Raw genomic sequence first — 12839 nt, 5'->3', positions numbered from 1 at the left:
ATTAAGGTTTTAAAGAAAATGTTTCTTTTCTTATGTCCCAAGAAATGTTTTTTTAAAAAAATAACTAGCAAGTAACTGTATTTTATGTAGAACTATAAATGGTAAGCTCATTGATTTTGGAATGAAGGTTCCTGTACTAGGTGGGCATTATGGGTGCTAGGCTAAATGAATCTACTCTAATTAGACAACACAGAATAGAACTTAACTGCAAAAATAAAGTTTTTAGTAACTAGACTGTGTTGGAGCACTTCTTCATGTTGCTTTTATTTTTTTAAAACTAGGATGTTAATGCAGGAGACGGGAGTGAATTTGCTGACAGTGGAATTGAGGGTGCAACAACAGACACAGACCTCCTTTCTAGACGTTCAAATGCCACAAACTCCAGTTACTCACCCACAACCAGCCGGGCCTTTGCTGGCAGTGACAGTGGCAGTTCTTCAACTGGCGATGGGGCACGCCAGGGAGTCTATGAGAACTTTCGGCGAGAGTTGGAATTGAGCAGCGCCAATGATAATTTGGATGAGGCTGGCTCTACGCTGAGTGATGAACAGAGCAGTGGGACTTTGAGTTCCCCAGGACAGTCGGATATTCTTCTTACAGCTGGGCAGGGAACAGTCAGGAAAGCAGGAGCTCTTGCAGTGAAAAACTTCCTTGTCCACAAAAAGAATAAGAAGGTGGAGTTAGCCACACGGAGGAAATGGAAGCAGTACTGGGTTTCCCTAAAAGGTACAGTGAATATATTTTGTTTATCTGTGCATTACAAAAATATAGAAGTACATAAACATTATGTAGAACGAGTGGAGTCTTGCTTGGAGATTTAAGGAAGTGTGTGTGTATGTTTGTAAGTGGTAAATATTGTGTAGCTCATGCTATTTGTAAACAATTAAATGTTAAATCCATGCAATACCATTTGCAGGGTCATTTTGTGAAGTGATCAAAACTCTCTGAACACACTGCTTGATGTATTGAAGGGTCATATGTTCTTGAAGGCTTAGTATATCTGTTTTGAGGCTCTTCCCTCATTAGCTGTCAGATGACAATTCCACTAGGGTTGCTACTGAAGTGTAGAGGGCATGGAGTGGTGCTTGCTAAAAGGCCAGGATGACTAATTTGCCAAGCACTATTAAGTGTAATAAATACAGGAAAGAAGCTTTTGTTGTATGACTGGGTTTTTCTTCTTTCCTTAATTAACATTTCTGGAGATAAAATACGATGTTAGTATAGTGCAGCAACTTGATTGCTGGGGTTGGATGTGAGGAACCTAGGTTCAGATCCCAATTCAAGCATGTATGGCCTTAGATAAATCACCATCTCTCAGACAAATCTCTAGACAAAGTATGGCCTTAGATAAATCTCTATCTCTCAGACAAATCTCTAGAAAAAGTTCCAAAGAGGGAGAATAAAATACAAATGTGGCATATTCAAAAGAAAGGAAGTATTCTATTATGTGTACCAAATTAACTCTTATGAAAAACTCATAAATTAGCATGTGCAAGTGGACATAGGACTGGCAGTAGAAATAAATGCAAATGGAGACAGTTGGATACCGATGATTCTAATCACGTCCTCAATTGCTGTGTTTTCACACTATAAACACTGTTTCAAAATCAACAGCACTTTAAATCCATTTCTTTCATCAGTAAAAGTAAGTGCTAGAAGCTGATACATGATAGTGCTTATAGGTAGTCCTTGATTTACGACCACAGTTGGGACTGGAACTTCCATTGCTAAGCAATGTGGTCGTTAAGTGAGTTGCACTCAATTTTATAACCTTTTTTGCTGCGGGTGTTAAGCAAATCACCATGTTGTTAAGCAAATCCGGTTTTCTCCATTGACTTTGCTTGTCAGAAACCCCCTGGGAAGGTTACAAATGGCGATCATGTGACCCCAGGACACTGCAACTGTTATAAATACATAAATACAAACTGTCATAGCATTCTTTATACTTTTATCCATAAATCTGTTAAGTAATCAAGGAAACCCTGCACACATCAAGCGCTTGACAATTGATTACACTCAGATGTAGGATTCTCACAAAGGCTTCTTTAACCAAATACATTGATACATTGCATGTATCTCAAGTTGGTGAGATGCAGGGAACAATATATTGTTTGCAATATTGTCTCTAGATTAGAGATCTGAGCCTGCATAAAATAGCATAGGTGTGCTTGATGTAAAACTGAGCTTTGGTTTGGCATTGTCCTACTGCCCAAAATATGCCAAACTTGACCCTTACTATTGTCCTTACTATTCTCAGGGAATGCTACATGCGGCCCAGACATGAAACTGGTAACATAGCCTCTATATTGTACTTTATGCACCCCTGTATTACTAAAAAGTATTATGTGAAATATGATTATTATTACCACGTACACTGAAAATTCTGTAATACTGACCATTATGTTGCCAAACTCGCATTAGCTCTGAAAAGAAGGTGGGGAATCAAGATAGTTTGGTGATTTCTGAGTTTGTCAGAAATTCAGGTTTTTAGGGGAAAAACTCTCAGTCCATAGAAGACAGAGCATGCTTGGTGAACATAGAATACTAATTGTTGCATGAATGGGAATGGAAAATACTGAATATATTCATATGAGGGAAAATGGAATATACTAAAGCAGAACATGGCTAAATGAATGAAACAGTAGATATATAGTACATGATCCACATCAGAACATGCTTGTTGGTTGCTTATTTATTTATTAGAACTTTTACCAGCTCTGATTTTTATTGTTTCATCATTCTGAATGGTGGCATTGCATAATTCTGAAAGATTCTGCTAGCTGTATTGTTCTCTTGTTCAGATACATAGGTTGCTAACATGTTGCTGGTTTTCTCAAGGATGTACACTATTCTTCTATGAAAGTGATGGCAGATCTGGGATAGACCACAACAGCATCCCAAAACATGCAGTCTGGGTGGAAAACAGCATAGTGCAAGCAGTACCTGAACACCCAAAGAAAGATTATGTTTTTTGCCTCAGCAACTCTCTTGGTGATGCATTTCTCTTTCAGGTTAGTTCTGTCCCTGTTGTTGCTGCTGATACTGTTGATTTCCTTCTCTATCTTATCCTTCAGACAAAGCCCCGAATGATACTTCAGCACTTGAAGAGGGATACTTTGTCACCTATTATTGACCTGTTTAATTATTTATAACTGTATAAATTATTATCATTAACGGTATAAATTGTAATCATTAATGATATTTAGGGTTTTTCCTTTGTTCACCACCCAGAGTTTAATTGCATAGATGGGTGGTGTAGATAGATAGATAGATAGATAGATAGATAGATAGATAGATAGATAGATAGATAGATAGATAGATAGATAGATAGATCTTTGATTATAAACTGGGCTCATCCAGAACACATGGTGCCATGATGTAACCAAATGCTGTGGAACTTTATGCAATTTAGAGCTGATAAGAATTTGTTTCCAAGGGTTTTTTTGGCAAGACCAGACTACATCATACCATTCCGTGACTACACTGTAATATATTTGGGGCTCATTTCCTCCAAAAAGAAATAATGTTGGATCTCAAAGGGAGATGTAGAAAACATGTATTTAATATCTTAAAGTTAATATATGGGGAAACATAGCATTAGAACCCATAAAACTTTTTACTGCAGTTGTACTGTATAACTCTACATAATATAATTTTGTTTATAGCTCTGCTCTGAACTTTGCTTTCAGATATGCATATATCTTTTCCACCAAAGACATCATAAAATATTTTTCCTGTAAAGATTTACTTATTTTAGGTGGAGAGATGCTCTTCTATTAAAAACAATAGATAAGATTGGTTTTCCATCCAGTGAAGCAATTTCAGTTTGTGCATCTGCCAAGAATCTCTGGATATTGCTGAAGATTCTGAAATACTGATTTGGGGTACTAATTCATGTGGGTTTCAGCCTGTTTGATTTTTGCATAGCCTGCATGAACTGAAAAGCACCCTAAAGCTGACATTTTTCATCTTCTGCATATCTGTCCTTGTGCTTCTTGGTGTCTTGGTGGTTTTTGATACTGCTGACCATGGTATCCTTCCGAGCTGGCTCCACAGGTTGGCGATTGCATACACTGTTTTACAGTAGTTCTCTTCCTTTCTTCCTTTCTCTGGGGTTGGTTCCAGTCAGGTTGGAGAGGGAGAGATCACTCCCTAGGACCCTCCTTTGTGGGGTGCCTCAGGTTCTGCTTTCTCTCTTCCTTTTCAATATCTACATGAAACCACTGAGTCATCCACTGGTTTGGGGTTTGGTATCATCAGTACACTGATGATACCCAATTATATCTTTTGACCCTGGGCCAGCCAATTGAAGCTGTCAAGCTTTGTAGATTTGTGAATTTTTTTTTTAGGAAGGGGATTAACAGAAGCCCTGGTAAATCTATAGGATTTAGGAGTGAAATTAAGATTGGTGGGTGGGAAGAAATATGTAAGTATAATGTATTATGACAGAAAAAAATCTGTATATTATTATACACTCCAAGTTTGATTTGTTATGCATAAAATTGCAAATACATGCATATCTAAATTTGTAACAATCTACCTTTGCTCACATAATTCATGAATATTTACAGTAGTGTATAAATGGAATAAACTTAATACAAAGTGCTTCTTTACAAAATGTTATAATTTCAGATATAAAGATCCGTAGCCATTTTCATCTTATTCAGGACTCCAACATGTAGTAGAAACTGCTGATGAAACTGAATGCAAAATAAAACTATAAAAATATTGCTACTTAGTGCAGGCATAGGATGTATGTTATTGTGAGTACAGAGATAGCTTTGAAGAAGGCACATAGTGGTAGTTATGAAAACATCAGCTTAGCCAGGAAACACAGGAGGAGGTGAGGAAGAAACTCAAGAGTGTCCCTCCTTGAATCTGTTTGGTATAAGAGGTAGGGAGAAAGGAACTCTGACAAGAGTCTGTTGTTATACTACATGACAATAACATTGAGCTCCAGTAATTCTTACGGGGTCTGTTTCCTGACTTACCTCAAAGAATTGACACAATTTTTGCTGCCTTGCCTCCAAATATGTCACATACAGCTACTAATTTCCCCTTCAGACAGGCAGCTACAATGGATACCTATACAGATCCATTAAATTTGAAAGACATTTGGTGTTAATCGGATGCCTATGACATCTTAAAATGGCATGCTCGTGTTTCAGGTACATACATTTCTTTATAAGGTTTTACGTTTCTTTTGGAGGCAGAACAATAGAAAACTGAACTCTGTTTAGTTTGTAATAGCTCAGTCCTCCTACCTCACTTAATGCTGAGACATTTTAAATAATAGTTATGTTCCCTTTCTGTGACTGTCCAGGCAAAACACTGACATAACTGGTAACTGAATTCTTTGATGCAGTAAAACATTATAATTTAAACTTCACTTTCAGTTGTCTATATCCAATGTCAGTTAGAATTGTTCAGGCTTTTTCCAGCTAATGAAGCTTGTTATGTGCTCCTTCTATCTTATTCCATATCAATTCACCTATAAATAGCTATTATTATCATTATCATTATTATTTCCCCTTTATTTGTATTTAGCTTGTTTATTGAAGGTTATTACACATGTTAGATATGGATAAGGAAATATGGGGGAAAATAGAATATGTTTCTAGAAATGGAGATGTTATGGAGAATGGAGAATGGAGAAATGATTTTATTTTTTTTAAATGAAAAATTAGGTGAAAGAAAAGTGAGGAAAAGGTTAATAAGTATTAGTATGTAGTAAACAAATTTCTGGGTAGGGCTTTGAATCTTAGTTACCGTAACATCCTGTGTGTGCAGATCTTAAAAATGGATTCCGGAATGGATTCTCTGGTTCTTTTTTTCACACACATGATCTAATTACAAGCTTTCTCATGCACCTAACCATTATGTCTGCACCCAAATTAATTATAGTTAAGGGTTATAAGGATTTACTCTGAACTGAAGATTTAGAAGGAAGTTTCAGGTCTCATACGTTCTTTCATTTTTTAAAAAATGGCAGTGATATAATGCTGGAAAACAATAGCAAGAGGATAATTTATGGAAATTCATTCACCCAGCAATTGTTTCATCATTTTTACTGGCATTTATATAATAGGTATATTCTGGGGAAAAAATAAGCTATGTAGATAGGAGTGGTTGTTGAGTTCTGAGTACTTGATTATAACGGCATTTAAAATCCAATTTCATTCATTTCTCAAACTTCCCAGGAAATAAAACAGGTATATCATTTTATCTCTGAGTCAGGGACATAAACATTTCTTTTCAGCAAACCATTTTCTATTGTGCTTTCTTCTTTTCTTTTTCCTGCTTCTTCTTCATATTTATTGCTAACCTTCTTGGTAGCACTGGTGGGAGATAAATGCATATTTTAAGTAAAATGACTTAAATAAAGTCATACAGATCTAATAAAAGTCTTCATGTCACTTATTCTTTGATATGGGTTATTCTGTCCATTAGTTGCCTCTTGTTTAACTACAAAGCTGGTAGAGATATTATGGAATAATAATTATTATCAGTAATAAAAGTGCTAAATGATTCTAATATTAATGGACACTACATGTAGTTTTTATTATTATAGGCTAATAGTTATGCTATAAAAATTTACATGCTGCCTCTAGAATGTTAGTTTAAATCACTGAATATTCTTTTTGGGATGTTCTAGGAATCCTTCTTTAATACAATGATTCTTTAGTTTTAATTTCCGAGGCATTGTTGACACGTATTCTACAATTGTTAGTCTTGGTTCTAATACTAAATACAAGGTGACAAAACAACTGTCATATTCATGGATGTCTACCAAATTTGCTGAACCAGAGTCTTTTAAAACCAGCATGTATTAATCAAGGTGATTCTGGCCTCTCTATTTTTTAGACTTCTAGCCAAACAGAATTGGAGAATTGGATCACAGCAGTTCATTCTGCTTGTGCAACAGCAGTAGCACGACAACACCACAAAGAAGATACTGTGAAACTGTTGAAAACTGAAATTAAAAAACTGGAGCAGAAGATTGATATGGATGAGAAGATGAAGAAAATGGGAGAAATGCATTTCCTCAGCTTGTCTTCAGTTAGAGACTCTAAGAAAAAGAAAACCATTCTTGATCAGGTAGCTTTACTTTAATGCATTCAGTGTGCAAGTGTAAAATAAATTCAGGGGACCTAAAATGCCTCTTACCAAGATGTTCTTATGCAATACTGAAAGGTTGTTGGACTTGTCTTTTCAACTATATTTCCCAAAATTGGCATGTGAAAGTTCTGTAAATAAGAAACAATCTGATCTCTACTCTTAAAAAGCACTGATTTGATACTTTGAAACACATACTTCCAACTTGAAAGGGATGACTTTCAGTTAACTTTGCTAAAGATTAAAACAATAAGTAAATTCATAAAGGACAACCTCTTTTGAGTTCAATTAGGCATACTAATTAATATGTATGCTTAAAATTGCAATGTATGCCATATTGAACTTCTGGATGAAACTCAACAAAAATAAACAACTGTACTTGTATTCAACAAACATATTTGACCTACTGTGCTGACTTATCCAGGACTGCTAAATGTGTATAGAATATTTTCCAGAGAAAAACTGTACTATAAAGGTAGTCCTCGCTTAATAACACTCATTGGGACTGGAAACTCCGTCGTTAAGCAACATGGTCGTACGTCAAAAAGATCACATGACCGTGCCACTTAGTGATGGCACTTCTGGCAGTCCCAGTTGCTGTTGTTAAATGAGTCATTAAGTGAGGACCTCATGTGACCACGACTTGCAACTTACTGCTGGCTTCCCATTGACTTTGCTTGTCAGAAGCTGGCAGGGAAGGTTGCAGATTGCAATCACATGACTGCAGGATGCTGCAATATCATAATTACGATCCAGGCACTGAATGCCTGGAACATGATCACGTAATCACGACAACACTGCAACAGCCATAAGTATGAGGAACGGTTGTAAGTACCACTTGTTCAGTGCCATCATAAGTTCGAATGGTTGCTGAATGGGTGGTCGTTAAATGAGGACCACCTGTATTATGGAAATTTTCAGCCTATTGGAAATTTTTTCCACTAGCAAGGTAAAGCACACAGATGATGGTATTTTACAACTGATGAAATTTAATACTCCCCAGAGTATTTTAGTCATTCTACATAAATAAACATTGGCTTTAAACTGCTGCTGCTGACAGTCTAGAGATGTTTTTTCTATAGAAGTGGTGTCTTCATATCTCTATTATATTGCATAAAAACAATTTCCAAGTGATTGGGGGTCTTTGAAGAATCTGGCCACAATAAAGAAGAAATTGAAACTGGATTTCTGCAGGAGATATGGCAAACTGAAGATGGCTTTACAATTTTAAAATTGTAATCTTATTAACATCAAAGTAAAAGCTGACTTAAGATCTCTGTCTCTTTCCATCTTTGAAAATAAATATATTTGCTTTGCTGTCATTTAGAAAATCAAATTCTTCTTTCTTCCTGAGAAATAGAATCTCTTTGTACAATAGAAGATACAATTTTTCTCCTTAATCTCTTTTGTTTTCTTGTAGATCTTTGTTTGGGAACAAAACTTAGAACAGTTCCAAATGGACCTCTTTCGATATCGTTGTTACTTAGCTAGTCTTCAAGGAGGGGAACTACCAAATCCAAAAACACTACTTGCATTTGCAAGTCGTCCAACTAAAGATGCAATGGGCCGTCTTGGAATCTTTTCAGTGTCCTCCTTTCATGCACTGGTGAGTTTAATCTGGTATTGAAGGTTATTTTTGTTAAAATAGGCATCACCTGGTGTTGAGTGAATGCTGTTGCTATGCAATGTCTGGTCTCTGCTCCCACAGCTATAAAAAGCCAAATGTCTTCTTTGTGGCAAATGCTTCTCATTCTCTTCCATTAAAAAAAAAATCCTTGGCTTAACATAGCTTTACTAATAAGTGCTCTTCTTCTATATTATAATTGCATAATTCCAAGACTCCATAGACAGAGGTTGGGGAGAGGGGAGGAAAGGGAAACCAGTAAAAAACAATTTTGCTCCTGTTCCTAAAAGCTTAATAGATCTCATCAATTAATGGAAAAACTCCTCCTATTGTAGAAAGGAAAAGAACCATTAAGTCCAAAAGAACAAGCAGCAGCATCAGTAAAACTCTCATATACATAATTTTAATTGGTCTGTTGAAACAAGGGGCCTTCTGTTGTCTCTGATTCTTTTAAAAAAATACATTAATTTATTTACCTAGGATTTATATGCTGCTCCAAAAAAAAAAAAAAAAGACTCTTGAGTGGCTTACAGTCGTTATTCCAGTAATTGGGTTAAAATAGAAATTAGAAACAAAGAAAAATACAAAGCCACAATACTTAACAGGAATAGCACAATCAGAATAATCGTACCCATCACAATCCTCAGCAGTTTCCTGGCACCACTTCTTCAGGGGCAGTTCAACTATCTGCTTCGTTGTCAAAAGCCCTCCAGGAGAACCAGGTCTTAATTGCCTTCTGGAATAATACCAGGAATGGGCTGGCCTTATTTCTGGGTATATGATGTTCCAAAGGAAGGAGGTCACCACAGAGAAGCTTACCCTTAGGATCTCTGATAATGGCATTGCCTATGGTTAAGACCTACAAGTCTTCCCAACTGGATCTCACCAGATTGCACTTGGAGAAGGCAATCTTCAAATTGTATTACTTAGTCCTCTAATTTAAGATAAGTATTTTTTTTGATGCTGCAGCAGCATTTGTAGTACCTTTGATACTTTCAAGAGACCCAAATTAAATTTGGATCTTTGATTTTTTAAACCGATGCAGTGCTAATATGGTACACATGCGGTTGCTCTTTTGGCAGGAGCAGTGTGTGTGAAACCCAATTTTGAGGAAGTATTGAGCACAACTATATCTTATCTCATCCTAAATAATCATTTGTGTAATACATGCATGCAGGTAATGTATTTCTTGGCATTGTACTCTTTTGTGGATCTCTTAATTAAGGAATTTCTTGGTGGCTGACAGGTGGCAGCTCGCACAGGTGAATCTGGGGTCAGGAGACGAACACAGGTAATGTCAAGATCAGCAAGCAAACGAAGAAGCCGGTTTTCTTCCCTCTGGGGCTTGGACACTGCTTCAAAAAAAAAGCAAGGGAGGCCAAGCATTAATCAGGTAGCCTTGAAAAGGAAATTATGCACTTTGAGCCCCATGGTGATTTAATAATTGGAGGCTTTGAATTGAAGATGGTCTCTTTATTCTGTTCTTTTCTGTTGGGATGCAAGGCAGATATGAATTATAATGCTAAACAAAAGTAACATAAAAGTAACATAATCCATTATTGTATTTATTCTCTCCTTCAACCTTCTCCACAATTTTTAAAATATTGAATATAGGTCTGCTTTTTGCATAACCAAGATACATTAAATATAACAGATGAAAATTTGTTCCCTGTGATCTACTTGATGCAATGCTATTTCCAGTGCCTGGTTAATTTTGTAATTTTGAAGCTATGATGGTTTCTTTGCAGTTTTTTCCTGTAGGAAAAAACTGTACTTAATTATTAATTAAGTGTCCTAGGTTTATTGAAAATAAGTTATATTTTTAGTAGTCACTTCAATTTGTTTAATTTTATATTAAAGCACCTGTCAGCAAAATGTGACAGATTTTCCCACCTATCAGTTATAGAGAAAGGGAGTATCTTCAAATCTAAATCTGCAATGGGAGGCAAGCTGGAATCTGGGCTTTAAATTGTGAACTGGGAACTAGCAAGTACATATCCCAGTTTTACTGAGAAGAGACATTTCATCTTGTAGCTATTCTTTCAGATTTCACATTCTGTGAGCTGAAGAGCCTGGATGGGAATAAGCATATTTATTATGTATGGGTTGGCCCATATAATTTCATCAATTTACAGATTCTGCATTTTTATACAACAGAACAATGTGTTGCAGGTATTGATAAATACTTTAACTTGGTGTCCACACAGAGTGTCTTTGGGATTGGAATTAGCTTAGAGATACTACTTTATAATATAGTGAATATTTGGCTACAATTTATAGATGCTGCCTATGAGCACCCCTTACATCTGGCTTGAGAAACGTTCCTCCATTTCTTGTTTGTAACCCTCACTTTTTCCAAATGGTTGTGGTTTAGAATGAGTACATTTCGGATTTTGTTTGAAAAGACCAAGTAACCAGTTTAATTTGGCTATTTTCCTACTTAGAAACGAATGTTATCCAAGTATAATTGATATGGCAATTTTCTTCCTGAGCCTTTCTTCCTTTGTTCTATTAACATGAAACATTTCCAGATTTAGCAACTATTTGCATCATCTTACTGTATTTAAAATAGCACAGTTTCTTTGTCATTTTGTAGGTTTTTGGCGAAGGAACTGATTCTGTAAAGAAATCTTTAGAAGGAATATTTGATGACACCATACAGGAAAGTAAGGTAAAAAAAAAAAAGGAATGTAAATTGATTTACATAAAAGGAGTTCAATTAGCTTGTGAGCCAGAACAAAGTACCGTGAAGTAGAGTGAAGTGAGGTGAAATGACATCCTGATAGGAAGAGGAAGTTAGGAAGGAGCAAAGCTCCAAGCATGAGGTAAAGGAAGCTTGGCACTGCTCAGCTCAGAGTCCATTTGCTGAAGATATGAAAGTTTCTAAACATTCACTGGCATTTGAATGAGTAGTTGGTGGACACAGAAGTAATCAGAATTTTGATTCCTTTAAAATTAACACCATGACTGTCATTGATTGAAACTTTTTCCCATGAAAAATATTAAGCCAAGAACTTGGTGTTATGAGAGGCCTACAAGTTTCCATGCATATTAGATGTTAGCTGAAGTAGAATTGAATTCTGCTTCTAAATCTATGGTGACACCTCCTTTTACAAATATGAAACAAATTGGACTTTTCCCCTTCAGATTGTATAAGAATATAAAGACTTGGATATTTACTTAGCTAGATCAGATCTCATTCCAGTTTTATGTAGCATTTTGGCTTTGCCAGATATATGGGAATTTTATGCCCTGTTCAGGCTTTTACCTGAATGTATGGATAGAAAATGGACCATTTTTGCAGTCCTGTCTCTCTCCTGCATTCACATGTTCAGGAAGGAGGTCTGAAGGGGAGCTGAATGGGTGTTCACTTAAACAAGAATACAGCTCTCCACTTGACCCAGAGCCTCAGTCATAGTGGGAATTGTATTTGCATTCAAAAGAGTACAAGTCCACCTTCCCTTCAGGTGTATGGCCTGAATGTATGAAAGCTGACAGAAGGCAGGCAAGACTGGGCATGTGCTTAAGTTCTCTCCACTTCACTTCAGATGATCTCCAAGCGTTTGGGCGAACATCTGAATGGGGTTTTTGAAATAAAGTATTCTGCTGATCAGATCTCTCCTGTCTAGATAAATATACACTGACATACCATTTTATAAGGTTGAGCTTATTTTTTGTCCAATGACTTCCATTTTTAAAATATTTTCCTTCATTGTGGTATATATCTCTATCCATCCATCTATTCAGCATCCTTTTGAACTTTTCTGTACCTTTTTATACTTATACCTTTTCTAAACTCTGAAATGCGCCTTTATATTGCACTATTTTTTTTACAATAAAAAACCCTCAACCTCACAGCTACCAGAAAGAACTCATTTTTAAATATTTTTCTGGAGAATCAAGAAGAAAAAAGTCACGTATCACATTACAGTGACTAGGGCTATATTCCTTATTTGTCATATGCACACAGAGCCAAATGTAAAGATTTCTATTAAAAGGCAAGTATAATTCTCCTTCACCATATTACTTGGCTGTCTGGACACTTCTGATCTCCACTTGTGTTCCTTCATGTTAAGAGCCCACATTTCATTTTTTTTTC

The 12839-nt window shown here is 36.1% G+C and overlaps 1 protein-coding gene across 1 annotated transcript in view; it reads left to right on the top strand.

Moving 5' to 3' along the window:
• Nucleotides 1–12839, top strand: part of TIAM1 (TIAM Rac1 associated GEF 1) — an 86064-nt gene that overhangs the window by 26665 nt on the left and 46560 nt on the right. Inside the window, exons 2-7 of the mRNA XM_025166489.2 lie at nucleotides 282–726; nucleotides 2839–3011; nucleotides 6865–7098; nucleotides 8537–8722; nucleotides 9987–10133; nucleotides 11337–11411. Of these exons, the coding sequence (XP_025022257.1) occupies nucleotides 282–726; nucleotides 2839–3011; nucleotides 6865–7098; nucleotides 8537–8722; nucleotides 9987–10133; nucleotides 11337–11411 (1260 nt within the window). The remainder of the gene's footprint in view (nucleotides 1–281; nucleotides 727–2838; nucleotides 3012–6864; nucleotides 7099–8536; nucleotides 8723–9986; nucleotides 10134–11336; nucleotides 11412–12839) is intronic.

This window comes from Python bivittatus, unplaced genomic scaffold, assembly GCF_059951505.1.
Source record: "Python bivittatus isolate LINGU-HERP-01145 unplaced genomic scaffold, Pbiv_v1 ctg000350_np1212, whole genome shotgun sequence".
NCBI classification, from domain to species: Eukaryota; Metazoa; Chordata; class Lepidosauria; order Squamata; family Pythonidae; genus Python; species Python bivittatus.
Note: the sequence above shows the minus strand (reverse complement) of the source record. Positions and strands in the feature narration are given on the sequence as shown.